Consider the following 15,530-nt stretch of genomic DNA (forward strand, 5'->3'; position numbering starts at 1 on the left):
GGATTCTGCCAGTTAATCTAACTCTAACCCTTGATTCATTAAAATTAGCATAATCATCCTGCTGTAGCCAACTTTCTGTAAGGCAGAGCAAACCAATATGTCGATCAACAATTAAATCATTTACTAACAGGAACTTAGAGGAGGGAGTTTAACCATCCACATTTAACAGTTTTACTGGTGGGAGGGAGCGACTTCACCCCAAACCACTACTGCGCAGACTCTAACTCCAAGTATGTGACATAATATTCCCCATAAACTGTCGATTTATTTGTTGGTTTTAGTACAGTTTGAGGAAGTGACACCATGTCGTCCATCTATTATACAATCATTAATCTCGACAGAAATTTATTTTTTTTATTTTTTTTACTCAGGCACATATGTGGGGGCCTATCTACGGACTGGTCCTACAGCACGTTGTGCTACCAGCAGGTCAGGAAGAGGAGTGTGTTGACCGTCCTCTGTTGCTGTGTGAGCCATTTATTCACACTTACCTGGCCGTATGGAGTGAGCCTGGCAAACTTTTTGTGTAGTCCTTGAGGATCTCGCCCACAGCCGACATGTCGGTGAACCGCTGTGTTTGTTTCATTTCTCGGCTTCAGCGTCACTTTAACTCCCGGACCCCTCGCATCACCACCAGCAGCTGTCATGCGTCCTCTGGATCTAGTTTGTTACAGGGACAGCATCGACCCGGTACAGTGGTCTGGAGCAGGGATGTTTCATCTAACAGCTCCTCTTCGAAACCTCCGGACACCTCGTTGTTTGTCCCCGTCTCCCTGAAGGCAGACGCCTCGGCAGACGGCGGTGTGGGAATAGAGCTCACCCAGCCGCTGGATAAAAGTGAGTAAACGAAACCTAAGTTGGTCAGTTAAACTACTCTGAACTTAATAATGTACAAGATAATACTGGGTGTTGTCTTTTGTTTTTTAACATTTTTTTTATTATTATTAAAGTGTATACTTGTTCTATTGGTTGCGAATGATTATAAAGGTGGGGGTGATTTTCTCAGATGATGCAACATCGTCTCTGCTGTTTGTGTCTGTGATTCAGATGAGCTGCTGAAGGTTCTGAATCGGTTTTACAAAAGGAAAGAGATGCAGAAGCTGGCAGCGGACTCGGGTTTGGATGGTGAGGGGAAAAAAACTCATCTGTTGATCGTGTGTATTTAGCCATGGAAGGCCACAAGCCAGTGATCATATGCCAGAAAGAGATTTCCTCTGTCTAATAACCTTGTTTATATGTTGACAAATAGGTTATATACAGATGTGGTCAGAACTTTACATACACTCATCAAGGTTTGAATTTATTTAGGGTTCTCTCTAATCCACATAGGGTGAAATATATATATATATATAGACTCACTTAAATCTTTTAATAAGTGGTGCTGAAGGTTCTCCAGTGTCTTTAAACATAACATGGCCAACGCCTAGTATCTTCTCATTAGTTATCATGATTGACTACAACTTTTTGACTGGAACTTCTCTTTGTCAGCATAAAAGAATTGATTGACAACACTTAGTGGATTAACCAATACTCATAACAATGGGAAAGTAACGGAATGAATAGCTAGGAAGATAATTGTAAATTTACACAAGCGGGGAAATTTGCACAGATTTGACACCAGATATCTTTGGCTATCCGTTTTCTCTCCATGCACATGCAGCTCGTCTGTTCCACCAGGCCTTCATCAGCTTCAGGAAGTATATCCTAGAGATGACGTCGCTCCCTGCCGACCTGCACATCATCCTCAACGACATCTGCTGTGGAGCAGGTTTGTCTCTTTATGGAGTAACTGTTACTTGGTTGAAACTGTTTGTTCAGTGACCGTTATATTTAGAAATATTCCTCTGTCTGACTTTTCTCAGGTCATATAGATGACATCTATCCATACTTCATGCGTCACGCCAAGCACATCTTTCCCATGTTGGACTGTATGGATGACCTGAGAAAGATCTCAGACCTCAGGGTCCCGGCCAACTGGTGTGTATTTTAAACCCGACCAAACGCCACACACGTCGCATTAAAAGAAGCTTTCTGGCTTCCGCTACCAAACCATATTTATGTGCTCGCCAGGTACCCCGAGGCTCGTGCCATCCAGAGGAAGGTGATTTTCCACGCTGGGCCAACTAACAGTGGTAAAACCTACCATGCCATCCAACGCTACCTGGCTGCTAAGTCTGGTGTGTACTGTGGCCCCTTGAAGCTGCTGGCCCACGAGATCTTTGAGAAGAGCAACGATGCTGTACGTAACTGTGCTCCTGTGTAAACATCAGTCTTTTCATGTGTCCTAGTGTGTTTGTGTGTGGAGAAAGGTCACATTGTGTATGTTCTCAAGGTGTCTTAGTTTCTATTAATACTGACATTAATTGCACTTTCTCTGTGTGCTTCAGGGTGTACCATGTGACCTGGTTACTGGAGAGGAGAGGACCTTCGTGGACCCAGAGGGTCGAGCAGCTGGTCATGTGGCCTGCACCATTGAGATGTGCAGCGTCACTACACCGTGTAAGTGTGATAATCGTTATGTAAATGTTCTTTACATACAGTTCAATATTTTAGGTACTGTTCTGATATTCTTTCTTTGACCTGAGTTTCTGTGATGTTAATAAATAATCTGTCACGGGAAACAAATATTCCCCTTATAACCACGTATGATTAAACTATAAAGGATGGCTCTGAATGAAGTTTGAAACCTTGATCTAGAAAGGATACATTTCTTTTAATCTGATAAAATGAATATATTTTTAAAAAAGAAAACGGAGAGGTTATCGATTCATATTAGGTAGTTATTGAAATTTTGTGTATGTTAACTGATTAAAAGGTAGATTTTGACCTCAGTTTTATGTGTTTATAGATGAGGTTGCTGTAATCGACGAAATTCAAATGATCCGAGATCCTTCCAGAGGATGGGCATGGACCAGAGCTCTGCTGGGTTTGTACAACATACTCAGAAACGTAATTATTATTTTATTTTTTTTAAACCTAAATTACTTTATTATTCTGTGCATTTGTGCAGGTCTCTGTGCAGAGGAGATCCACGTGTGTGGGGAACCTGCAGCCATAGACTTTATCAAAGAGCTGATGTTCACCACTGGAGAGGAGATGGAGGTGAGACTGTGATGGACGCGACATCTGAAAGAAAAGATTTTGGCTGATGTTTCTAACCTCATCATTGGCGATCCCCTTTTTCTCATCTCATCTAAGTCTTCTTCTCTCTGCAGGTTCACAATTACCAGCGTCTAACTCCTTTCTCAATACTGGATCATGCTGTGGAGTCATTAGACAACCTGAGGCCAGGAGACTGCATCGTGTGCTTTAGTAAAAATGACATCTATTCTATCAGCAGGCAGATCGAGGCCAGAGGGCAAGAATGTGCTGTAATTTATGGGAGCCTACCTCCAGGTGAGTATCTGAGTGGTTTTATATTTGTCACTTGAATGCTTACACTCATTAGTCACTTCTTAAGGTACGCTTTTCTGGTTCTGGGTTGAAGCCCCGTTTGTCTTCAGAACTGTCTTAATTCTTCATGACATAGATCAAAGAAGGTGCTGGAAGAGCTTTTTATCACAAAGTTGCTGCGGATTTATTAGCTGAACATCCGAGATGTTAATCTCCTGTTCTGCCACATCCCAAAGGTGCTCTGTTGGATTGTGGACTGTAGAGGTTATATGAGAACAGTCAACTCACTATCATGTTTGAGATTATTTGAGCTTTATTTTATTCTGTTGGAAGCAGCTATCAGAAGATGGGTATCCTGTGATCATAGAAGGATGGACATGGTCAGCAGCAGTACTCAGGCATTCAAACAATGCTCAGATGGTACTAAGGGCTTAAGAAAATACCCCCCACACTATAACACGACCACCAGCCTGAACAATTGTTACAAGGCAGGATGCATCCATGGTTTTGTCTTGCTTATGCAAAATTCTGACCCAACCATCCAATGAACGTCCAAGCAAAACTGGTGACTCAAAAGACCAGATGACATTTTAAAAAATGCGTAACATGGGTAAACGCAACTCATTAATGAGCACCTGAAGAGGTCTGTCTAATGAAATGGCCAGTGAGTGTATGCCTTTGTGTAGAACTGAGCCAATAAGTCAGTTTAGTCAATTTTTAGGAGAAAAATGGTTAAATGTCAAAATTTTGATTTACAGGCACCAAGCTGTCCCAGGCAAAGAAGTTTAATGACCCTGATGACCCCTGCAAGATTCTGGTTGCTACAGATGCTATAGGCATGGGGCTTAACCTGTAAGTGCAAAACATACTTTATGGAATATTTTTAGAGCCATATCAATCTTTTTTTTTCTTTCTCTTTCAAGTGGTTGCATGCTTTCTGCCATATAGGATATTGTTCATCTGTGTGCTTACCTTTCTGTTTTACTTCACCCTACCGCCCCTTCTCTCTCTCCAGGAGCATAAAACGCATCATCTTCAACAGTCTGGTGAAGCCTAACGTTAATGAGAAAGGGGAGAAACAGATGGAGACCATCAGCACTTCTCAGGCTCTGCAGATTGCTGGCCGTGCTGGGAGGTCAGCCTCCTTTGATACAACAATGCAGACAATCCCTTTGAGCTTCTGTTAGGCCACTATATTAAACTCCATCTTCTGCCACCTGTTGCAGGTTCTCCTCCAAGTTTAAAGAGGGAGAAGTTACAACCATGCACAGAGACGATCTCCCCGTGCTCAAAGAAATACTCAGTCACTCTGTCGATCCTATAGAGGTGATCATTTTACACACAAACACAAAATCTACTTTCAGCATTCCTGCAATAACAAATCTTTCTCATTTTATTCTCCAATTTATTGCCTCAGACTGCAGGACTCCATCCAACTGCAGAGCAGATAGAGATGTTTGCTTACCATCTGCCCGATGCAACGCTGTCCAACCTTGTTGTGAGTAGAGCCACTCGTTTAGTGATCAGTGCGAGAATTGAAATGTTCATTATAGACCTTCAAACAGCAGAATAAAAAATAAAAACGGGGGAAAGATTTGTAGTTTTCCAGCTACATTTCATGGTCTTCATCAGTGAGTAGAGTTTACTGAGACGGGTTAAATAGTTGGTAATGTGGTAAAATAAAGCCTGAGCAGTCTTTAGATTGAAACAGAAGCTGGTATTTTACTGTAGTGTGAATTTTTCAGGAGCTGCATGTTTTTATTTGGGACTGTTAGTCGCTGTTTTTTTTCCTCAACAGTTTGTGAAACCACCTGAAAAAGTCTGTTTAAGTCTGGTTAAGACTTAAGATCTGAAATGCCTAAATGTAAACAAATACAACTGACTGCTGCATGTATCCTTTCTATATTACACTACATGAAATCATTTGATAAAAGAACATTTTCATGACAAAACTGTTGTCATTTTTTAGTAGCATAAAAGTATTTTTACGCGTTAACGCAGATTTATCCGGCATCACAGTCAACGCGATTAAAAGTTTTAACTGCATGCGCATTTTTAACCTGTGCTAAAAGATTGAAGAAAACTATTCAAATTCTCTTTTTAAGCACACATTCTTTGTTTATTCTGCATTTACTTCATTATATTGCATAAATGTCAGTTACAAGCTTAAATATGACGTTAAAAGAAAAGTAATTGCAACCAGGCTATTGATCAAGTAATTGCGATTAATTGCAAAAAACTGTGCGATTAATTAGTTAATTTTTCTTAATCTATTGACAGCACTAATATTTTCAGTTTCCCCTTTGTAGCAAAAATGAAAGTTAAATATTGTTTTGTGTTTCAGCGCAGACCCGCTAAAACTAAAAGCAAAGGATCGTCATTAGTTTATTTCTTTATTATTTTTTGAAGACGCTAATAGCTAACTTTCCTTTTTAAAGTCCAGCATGCGTGCTGAAATGATGACGCAAAATGCACCCTAATACAAATGTGTTTAAGCTGTGAATGGGTACATAAAGGAAAATGCACGTTTTGTATTTCAGTTTTACTGTTCGACATTTTAAAGCCACGTCTTATTCAAGATTGTAAATGCTCTCGTTCTCTCGCCCCCTTCTCAGGACATATTCGTCAGCCTCTCTCAGGTGGACGGTTTGTATTTTGTTTGCAACATTGACGACTTTAAGTTTCTGGCGGACATGATTCAGCACATACCGCTTAACCTGAGGTCACGCTACGTCTTCTGCACTGCTCCCATCAACAAAAAGCAGCCTTTTGTATGTACCTCCTTCCTTAAGGTGAGTGAGTGGATGTAAACATTAGAAGGCTGCAGAGATTTAAGGTTAATGGTGGAAGGACAGGAGTGAGCAGTAGAGGGTGCTGATGAGGAGAGTAAAAATGATGAAACGAGGGTAAGGAAGTTGACCCAGTGAGGCATTGGTGTAATAACCCTCCTGTCACACCTGATTCTTTTTATGGTCTTATCAAACTGATAAAACAAGAGTAGATAAAATTCCCATGAATGAGCAACCTTTGAGGTTAAGGGTTAAGTTCTGCGTATTTCTATTGTTCATGTGTGCTAAGGCTCCGAGTATTTAGTTTAGAGCAATAGCGATGCACCTATAGAAGGTAATTTGGTTCTGTAAATAAAACTGTGATCAGATAATAAATACTAAAACTGTGTTCAACACAAATAAAGTATACGTTTAACATTTACTTTATTATCTGAGTGTGTACAGCATGTCATCTGCACTGTTGATGGATCAATCATGTTTCTTCTCCAGTTTGCCCGTCAATTCAGTCGAGACGAACCCCTGACGTTTGACTGGGTCTGTCGCCAAATCAGCTGGCCTCTGGCTCCACCTAAAAACATTAAAGACCTGGTTCACCTGGAAGCTGTCCATGACGTGTTGGATCTCTACCTCTGGTTAAGGTAGCTTTATATTTCCACCTTTGGCAAGTTGCCTCACCTGTTTTTATGCCTTTTTAATATGCGATCACGATGTGTTTGTTTGTATGAACTCTTCTTTGTTGTCGTAATTTCCAGTTTTGCCATATTAATCCTCTTTATCTGTGTCTACGTGCCTCCGCAGCTACCGTTTCATGGACATGTTTCCAGATACTGCCTCAATTAGAGAAATCCAGCGGGAACTTGATGATATCATCCAGCAGGGTGTGCGAAATATCACCCGGCTCATCAGAGCCTCTGACACAACAGTCACTGACCCACTGCAGGCGCAGAGCAACAGGCATGGCCAGACAGGAAGGGGAACTGGCAGCACAGATTTTTTGACTGGAAGCAGAGGTCAAAGGGGACAGAGAGCCTCAGGACAGATGATGGACAGCTCTCTGGCTAGTCGTCTGGTGAGAGACGGGCTGTTGACGCCCGATTTGCTCCAGCAGCTGCAGAGGGAATGGTCTAAAGATCAGAAGCAAGACAACAGCAGTCAGAGGGCACTTGATCTGGAGCATCAGAGTAATAACAAAGGGAAAAAGAAGAAATGAAGAACCGTTTCATTTTGCTTCAGTGAAGAGCAAAAAACTGACATCAGCATTTGTTGATGTTTTAAGCATTTAAGACAGATGTGAGAACTCCTTCTAGCACTGAAAGTATCCCAGTAAGCTTTGACCTCCAGCGTTAAAACTAAAAAAAACCACCTTGTTCCTGTGCTACAGATCTAACCAAATGTTTTCTTCCATTCAACAAATGTACAAACTCACTAAAGCTGGAAAATGTTTCTAGCTCCAGTCTCTCTGTCTATGAAGGATCAAGTGTCTGTGAGAGATGTCCTCTTTGTGAAACCAATAACTGACAGACATCATTGTCAAATGTGCTGTTTCAGTAGCATTTTTGGCACCAGAAGACACTGTAGTTCATTAAATGCTGGAAGTTTTCTCAGTTGTCAGACTCTAACACGTAATTTCTATGAATGTTTCTTTAACTGTGGGAAAAAAGTGAGAGCTTGAACTGGGTGCAGGCCTGTTATTCAGATAAAATGTCATATTTTGCTCTTTTTTTTTTTGTATGCGTGAAATGATATGATAGTAAACAGTATTTTAAATGCGTTGATGTTTGTAGTGTTCTGTGTCAATGTGATTTGCAGCTCATGCAAGGGGAAGGAAACAAAAAGAGCCTGAAGGTTTTCTAAAATGGGGTTTTACTGCAACATAATATATACTGTCTCCTTTTTAAAAATATATTTATTACCAAAATATACAGTGCATACATGCAGTTTGTGTATTTTATAATAGATTTATTATTTTTTGCATTATTAATTTGTCTTACAAATTTGTCTAATGAGGCCAAGGTGCATCACTTACATTGCACCGCAGGGGGGATTTCAAATATTTTAGTTTCCTAAAATCTTCAGTTCAAAGTTTAGGAAAAGTCACTCGAGCAACTATGACGAAAACACTAAGCAAGCCGGTATCTGACACATTAAAGGAAATGATTGTAGAAAGGAGGTTGTGCTTGCTGTTAATCATTGAATTGGTGCAGAGGCTGGTATCTGCTCAGTGGACTCAGCAAGAGACAATGAGAGCACAAACGTAAAGAGAAATAACACCTAGCAGAGTGGAAAGGATCGGGGGGGAAAACACATTTTTCCTCATTTTAGTGAAGTGTGTTCACCTGTCACGCACGCTGACAGTATCAAAGAATAGCTGGAAGACTTTGTGGTGATTCTTATCAGTGAAGATGTTGGCTGTTCATCTCATTTCCTTCTTTTTCTCCAAACTCCAGGAGGACCCCACAAAGAAGGTGAGTGCTACACACACAAACACAAGTCTGTTTCAAACAGTGCATATAATTAATACAGCCCTGGTAATGAGGGGGTTTGAAGCTCTACAGTTAAAGTCTTCTCAGTTATGAAAGTGTAAGCTGCTAATGCACTGAATTTATGCTCTTGATTGGAAATCGTATTTTAAATGCAACTCTACTCGCTACATTAATCATCAGAGATATATTTGCCACCAATGACAAACTTACTCTTCTAATGTGTTGTTTCCTGATTTACTTCTTAGGCAGTTCTATCAGGATTTATCCAGAAAGAGAAAGTGATTAAAAGAAGGACAAATCTCTGATGATTTCTTTGAGGATTTGCAGAAATGCACGTGACTAAAATTAAGTCAACGAGACATGGCAGAAGTCAGAGTAATATAAATGATCAAGGTGAAATGTGGGATCATTAGTCACTGTGTCACCATTTATCTTTATCTGAACAATCATTAACAACTTTCCCTGGCAGTGTCGCTGCTCCTCTTAGTCGCACATTGGATCGCACATTTTCACCCGGGACAAAGTATGGACACTCCTACAATCACACTGTCCTCGCTCACGCTACACTCACACTCTGGCTCTTATATCGTAAAACCTCAGGGTGTTGTCCTATGAGCACATGCTCCACGGCGACGGTTCAGCTGTGAATACAGCACACGGGGTGTGGCTGATGATCTTCAGCTTTTTTGTTTTGTACTACTTCCTAACTCATTTACAGAGACAGTTTGGCATGTTGAGTTACTGTTACAACATCACTGAGTTTCAAATTCAGATTATTAACCCCAAAATTCAAAACATATGTGAAAAGACATCAGATACATGAAAAAAATCCTTCATATCTGAAATACAAGAAAAAAGTTGCTTTTTTAAACTTTTTCTCTGTTGATCAGATGTTCAAATTGATTCTGGTGAATTTTGATATGTAATATTATAAAGCTGTGATGAGGCATGTAACAGTAACAGAGGATATAAAAAGAAAAGTAACTGAATGAGAGAAGCAAAACTAGTCTGACACCTAATAAGAAAGTCCACAAAATACAAATGAGAGAGAGAGAAATATACATTTTTCTCTCTTTCATCCCTTCTTGTTCGAGTGAAAATCCAGCGGTACATCTCACTTTGTTTTGCTCTCTGTGTTCTGTGTCTCTTTCAGGTCGACAGGTTTCTGCATGCAATGCGCCTCCATGATGACCAGTTAATTGATATCTCAGCTCGTTTCCAGGCTGAAATGAAGAAGGGGCTCTCAGCTGAAAGTTCGGCCGCTGCAGCTGTAAAAATGCTGCCGACACATGTCCGCTCCACTCCTGATGGCTCAGGTTACTCGTGTTAATGTCCCTTTTATTAGGGCTGCTGGGCAGATCTTTAAAAAAAAGAAGAAGAAGACTGCCATTGTTTTGAAGTAAAAGCAAGAGATTAAAGATCTTCCTTCTCTTTCAACCACTCTTGCAGAGAAGGGACAGTTTCTGGCACTGGATCTTGGAGGCTCCAAGTTTAAGGTGCTCCAGGTTAAGGTGAGAGAGGGGATGGGGGTCAGGAAGGGAGGAGTGGAGATGGAGGAGAAGATATACCCTATGTCAAAGGAGCTGCTCAATGGGAGAGCACCAGAGGTAAGAATAAAAAGATCTGAAAGTAGATTCGAGGAGAATTCAACAAGCAAGAAGAAGAGATTTGAACTTCTCCCACTTCATTGTCTTTGTGTATGTAGTTATTTGACCATGTGTCAGAATCTCTGAAGGACTTTCTTCACGTAAAGAACATCAGTCTGGATAAGAAACATCCTCTGGCATTCACTTTTTCCTTCCCCTGCGAACAGACCCGCTTGGATAAGGTATGACTCTCTACATCGAGACATCTGGTTTTCATGAGCTGTACCTGTAGTGTGTTATACTCCACATGCTGACATCTGTCTGTCTTTTTAGATTTAGATCCCATAATCCTTCGAACCACTTTTTTCCTCTTGCAGGGATTACTGTTGAGCTGGAGTAAGAACTGCCGGGCTCGAGGCCTTCAGGGGAAAGATGTGGTCCAGGCTCTCAGAGAGGCTATTGACAGAACTGGGGTGGGTTGCCAGTGTTTGCTTCCATAATTTACCCATAAACTATCTGCAGAAACCGAGACATGATGAGAAATCTAACGTAAGATGAAGTGGAAAAATAAAGAGTTGAACCCATCTGATACCCACTATGTAAACTGAACAGTATAACCTGGTTTATCTCTTTGATAACGCCCTCTGCAGGGAATGGACATAGAAGTGTTAGCGATGGTTAATGATACTGTGGCGACAATGATGACCTGTGGTTTTGATGATCAGTACTGCGATGTAGGGCTCATCATTGGTAAGTAGATTCACATAATTCAACTAGTCTCTTGTGTCCTTTTACAGAAACTATTGTTTTGTATGAGTGTGACATGTACATGAGCAGCCATCACTCTAAACTTCTTCTGTAGTTCATTTAAATAAGCATAAAGTTATCCAGTGTTCAGTAAAACAAAGCAAATGTTCTGCATTAAAACTAGAAAAAGCTTGAAACCAAAATTCTGTATTATAAATTAGGTTTTATTCTGGTTTCTTTTTTATCTAGTGAGCCTTTGGAGCCCTTACGATTGATGCATAATTATCTAAACATAGCTAATAGATATTATCTAATCAAAGATAACTGCATATTAGTGACAGAAAATAGTGCTGACTGTAAATGCAAAAGGCATCAATAACTCTGATTCTGCAAATCTACTCCAAACTTTGTGTTTTAACTTTTGCAAAACACGTTTAAATATTTTTAGATTAATTCTTATTTATGTTTTTTGTGCAAACACATGGAAACAATGACAATATTTTGCAAGAGAAGACAAAGCACACTTACCCATAGTCATCTTGCTCCCTCTGGTGGTTTGCTGTGCATGTGTGGATATTGAATTAGATGTGAAGTATAGACATATAGAACCATTAACGTATCCTGTTTATTGTAGTAATCTTAATGGAATAAGTCTATGTATCCTGTGTGTTTGGGTGCTTACAGGCACAGGCACCAACGCGTGTTACATGGAGGAGCTGCGTCATGTTGACCTGGTGGAGGGAGACGAGGGCAGGATGTGTGTGAACACCGAGTGGGGAGGCTTTGGAGACGATGGGGCCCTAAATGATTACATAACAGAGTTTGATCAGGATGTTGATGCAACCTCTATCAATCCTGGAAAACAAATGTAAGGAAAGCAGCTTTGTCTTTTCTTTTGATATAAAATAATGTGTCCATTAAGACGTCCTTCATTTCTTTATGACTTCCAAAGATACATTTGAAATAGGTGCAACTTTCTTAGGGAAGTTTTCTTGTAATTTCTTAGAGTAAGGGATAGTTCTCCAGGCTTCTTGGAGGACTTTTCTTTGGATGATGGCTGCCTTTTGTTCTGCCAAGAAGATCACACACTGCTTCAGTAATGTTAAGGTCTGGGTTCTGGGGAGGCCAGTCCATGACTGATACTGTCCCAAGTGGGAGTGTGTTTGGGATCATTATCGTGCTGATAATCAGACAGATGCCAATCAGAATCTTTCCTAATGTTATTGCATGGTGTCAAAATCTGATCTGATGGTATTTTTCTGTATTTGTAATCCTCCACGCAGCCTGCTGAAATGCAATCCCAAGCAATGACAGGCACCACCTTATTTTACAGATGGCTATAGACACACACTGTTGTACCTTTCTTCTGATCATCTCCATCCAGCTTCACAATTAAACCAGAACTTTCAAATTTGGATTACTCACTCCATAAATCCTGTTGATACTAATTTTCAGTCCAGTTTTTGTGTATTTTGCCATACGTGACTTTTGGATAATGTTCTGGATAATGTAGATTTAGCATTCATGCTTTTTTTTTGTCCTCCACTTGTCCAGTTTCCAGTTTTCTTAAGGACACACTGCACATCGTGCTGAGAAATGCCAGCTTTTCAGTTCTAGCTGTTTGGGTCTCAGCTTCTTGGTTCAATATTACCATTTTATGCTTGTCAACCTGTGGCATTTTGGGGATTTTTCATAGATTCAACTAATTAAATGGGAAATAGTTTTTTGTGACAGGCTAACAAACGGCTCAATTTAAAATTGGTTACAAAGCGCCGTTTCATCCCTTCAGTTAGGTGTATTTTTAATGCTTGAACAAATGTCCATTGTTGGCTTATCAAACTGGGAAAAAAAACATTAATTGAAAAAGTGTCTGATACAAGGACGGGACTAAAAAGTGAAAAAGCAACGAATATCGAAAGAAAAACTCTGAAGAGCTTTCAGAAATGAGTGGCTTAAGATGTTTGCTCAGTACTGTAGAACTCTGTATAAACCTTTTACCCTTTTCTGGTCTATTGTAGCTTTGAGAAGATGGTCAGTGGGATGTATCTGGGTGAGCTAGTGAGGCTGGTTGTGTTAAAGATGGCTAAACTGGGACAGCTGTTTGATGGACTCGTGCCTGATGCCCTGAGGACCAAAGGGAAGATAACCACAGCACACGTGGCAGCCATGGAGGAGTAAGCTGTCTTTATCTCTCTTGGTCACCTGGCATCTGTCCAAAAACAGCATGAATGCCATAAATATTCATTTGTCTCAGGTACAAAAATGGTCTGAAGAACACCAGAGATATTCTCGTGGAGCTCGGTTTGAACCCATCACAAGATGACTGCATTGCTGTTCAACACGTCAGCACCATCGTGTCCTTCAGGTCCTCCAATCTGGTGGCCGCGGGGCTGGCTGCCATCTTAACCCGAATCAAGCAAAACCGGCATTTGAGGGCATTGAGGATCACTGTGGGAGTGGACGGAACTGTGTACAAGACACATCCGCAGTAAGTCAGTGTGGAAATCACTCAAACCCATATTAGTTTACAACTACTGAGATTAATAAATATGTAACTGATAAAACACAAAAAGAGCCAGTACTCTCAACAGTCCTCTTCCTTTCTAACTATGACTAATGGCTGCTGTAAAAAGTTGCTGATATTTTAAAAAAAATCCAAAATAAATAAAAGTTTGAAGCAAAATCAATCAAACGTCACTGACAAAAAGCCTTGAGTAGAAACTAGGGTTAAGCAATGGATTAAATAAATGACCAAAGACATAAGCTGTTAAATGATTGGGGTAAATTTGTCACACGTGAGTTTAACCTAACATCAACCACACAGTACCACAGCTCAGCACTGCACTCACCACTCACACACAATGAGAATCCTCATGTGCACAATTTGACCTCAACTATAGGCTGTAAATAAAAGATGGACTATTCTGGCTCTGTGGAATTGCCTTAATCTCTCTGATGGCCAGCAGTGGATAAAAAGAAGTCAGCCTGTATAGAAGCCTATGGAAAACCTGCTGTGGCTTCTTTGCTCTTTGACCTGAGGTCTCAGTCATGGTTTTAGCATCTCAGCATCCCAATCATCACTTTCAGTGAGTGAAGAAAATCCCGACAAGGCTTGAAAAACTGAACTTTGGAATCCAGTGGATGATGTGTATGATAGTGATGCCCTGATCACCTCTGATAAAGTCAGCGAACCCAACACAACAAACAGGGCCTTGATGAAGAGTTTGGACATAACAGCATCATGTCCTCTCTTACTTGATGAGCTGCAGATCACTAATATAAATACTTCTTAACAAACATCTAAAATAGCCTGATGAAATATCGAATGTTTTGTGTTTCTGTCACTTCTATTCCAGGTATGCTAAACGTCTCCATAAGGTGGTGCGCCGGTTGCTTCCTGAGTGCCAGGTTAGATTCGTCCTCTCGGACAGCGGCAGCAGCAAAGGGGCTGCCCTGGTAACAGCAGTTGCCCAACGCTTGGCATCACGGAAGAGACAGGTTAGAGCGCTGCAAGTTGTATGTCTGTGTTTGTGTGATTCTTCACAGGTGAAATAAAAAAGAAGGGCTTAAATATCTGATAAACAGTATCTCTGGTTTTCCAGGTGGATGAGACACTGGCTCCCTTCAAACTGAGTCAAGAGCAGCTCCAGTTGGTCAAGGCCACGATGAGAGCAGGGCTGGAGGCAGGGCTAAAGAACAAAGGCCCCTCAGCAGTTAAGATGCTGCCCTCTTACGTTTACCATACACCTGATGGCACAGGTCAGAGACAAACGCTGACGTTCTTACAGGCCTCTTAATCAAACCCAAACAGCAGCTACACAATCAATACATTCAGCGTCACCTCTAGCTTTTGCAAAGATGTAACTGCTTTGTTAAAAACTTTTTTAGGAAGTTTGTATTTTTAAAATATAAACAAAGATCATAATTATTATTTTTTTAACCAGAGCGTGGAAAATATCTTGCTTTGGATCTGGGAGGAACCAACTTCAGAGCTATGCTGGTCAAATTCAAGAAAGGCCTTCAAAACAACACACGGCTTTACCATAAAATCTACACTGTACCGCTGGAGATAATGCAGGGAACAGGAGAAGAGGTGAGAAACATGCATATACCGTCAGCACCCTGACAGAAAGCATCAAACTGGGTTTAGTCATTAAGTAATTAAATTAATTATAAGAAGTTGTACACTGCTGACAGTGTTGTCTAAATGGGGTAGGGTTGAATTCTTCTAAAACAGAACTGAAAATCTAACACACAGTTTGTTTGTTTTTCTCTCTCTCTGTTTGTCTCCAGCTGTTTGATCATTTAGCACAATACGTGAGTGACTTCCTGGACTACATGGGGATGAAGAAAGCACATCTTCCAGCAGGCTTCACCTTCTCTTTCCCCTGTGAGCAGACGGCCATTGACACGGTACGTCAAAATCGTTTGTTGCAGCCACAGAAAACCTGGCTGCACCTTATTTTACAGTGAAGCAGTAAAACACAATAAGCTAGACTTTGTATCAAAGTGGTTAAATTAGAAATAGTATG

The 15,530-nt window shown here is 40.6% G+C and overlaps 2 protein-coding genes across 2 annotated transcripts in view; both read left to right on the top strand.

The window, feature by feature from the left end:
• Positions 1-64: 64 nt before the first annotated feature.
• Positions 65-8,064, top strand: supv3l1 (SUV3-like helicase). Its single transcript, XM_005733250.1, has 17 exons — positions 65-230; positions 372-837; positions 1,048-1,125; positions 1,661-1,768; positions 1,863-1,977; positions 2,071-2,239; positions 2,388-2,499; positions 2,849-2,926; positions 3,011-3,102; positions 3,216-3,396; positions 4,152-4,245; positions 4,409-4,528; positions 4,620-4,719; positions 4,811-4,891; positions 6,009-6,185; positions 6,672-6,820; positions 6,981-8,064. The coding sequence occupies exons 2-17, from the start codon at positions 558-560 to the stop codon at positions 7,390-7,392; spliced, it is 2,346 nt and encodes a 781-aa protein (XP_005733307.1). The 5' UTR covers positions 65-230; positions 372-557; the 3' UTR covers positions 7,393-8,064.
• A 520-nt stretch (positions 8,065-8,584) lies between these two features.
• Positions 8,585-15,530, top strand: part of hkdc1 (hexokinase domain containing 1) — a 14,498-nt gene continuing 7,552 nt past the window's right edge. Inside the window, exons 1-13 of the mRNA XM_005733398.1 lie at positions 8,585-8,647; positions 9,819-9,981; positions 10,115-10,272; positions 10,371-10,493; positions 10,629-10,724; positions 10,902-11,001; positions 11,683-11,866; positions 13,017-13,172; positions 13,253-13,486; positions 14,355-14,496; positions 14,601-14,757; positions 14,943-15,091; positions 15,292-15,411. Coding sequence (XP_005733455.1) covers positions 8,585-8,647; positions 9,819-9,981; positions 10,115-10,272; positions 10,371-10,493; positions 10,629-10,724; positions 10,902-11,001; positions 11,683-11,866; positions 13,017-13,172; positions 13,253-13,486; positions 14,355-14,496; positions 14,601-14,757; positions 14,943-15,091; positions 15,292-15,411 — 1,845 coding nt within the window. The remainder of the gene's footprint in view (positions 8,648-9,818; positions 9,982-10,114; positions 10,273-10,370; positions 10,494-10,628; positions 10,725-10,901; positions 11,002-11,682; positions 11,867-13,016; positions 13,173-13,252; positions 13,487-14,354; positions 14,497-14,600; positions 14,758-14,942; positions 15,092-15,291; positions 15,412-15,530) is intronic.

The sequence above is a fragment of the Pundamilia nyererei genome, unplaced genomic scaffold, assembly GCF_000239375.1.
Source record: "Pundamilia nyererei isolate P.nyererei 1_Seehausen unplaced genomic scaffold, PunNye1.0 scaffold00051, whole genome shotgun sequence".
Classification (NCBI taxonomy): Eukaryota; Metazoa; Chordata; class Actinopteri; order Cichliformes; family Cichlidae; genus Pundamilia; species Pundamilia nyererei.

What these genes read in the sequence shown, in the direction of transcription:
- supv3l1 (XM_005733250.1), top strand. Translation starts at nt 558, where the DNA reads ATGTCGGTGAACCGCTGTGTTTGTTTCATTTCTCGGCTTCAGCGTCAC. An exon ending in TTATGGGAGCCTACCTCCAG is followed by an intron (nt 3,397 to 4,151) that starts GTGAGTATCTGA and finishes TTTGATTTACAG; the next exon opens with GCACCAAGCTGTCCCAGGCA. An exon ending in CAACGCTGTCCAACCTTGTT is followed by an intron (nt 4,892 to 6,008) that starts GTGAGTAGAGCC and finishes CCCCCTTCTCAG; the next exon opens with GACATATTCGTCAGCCTCTC.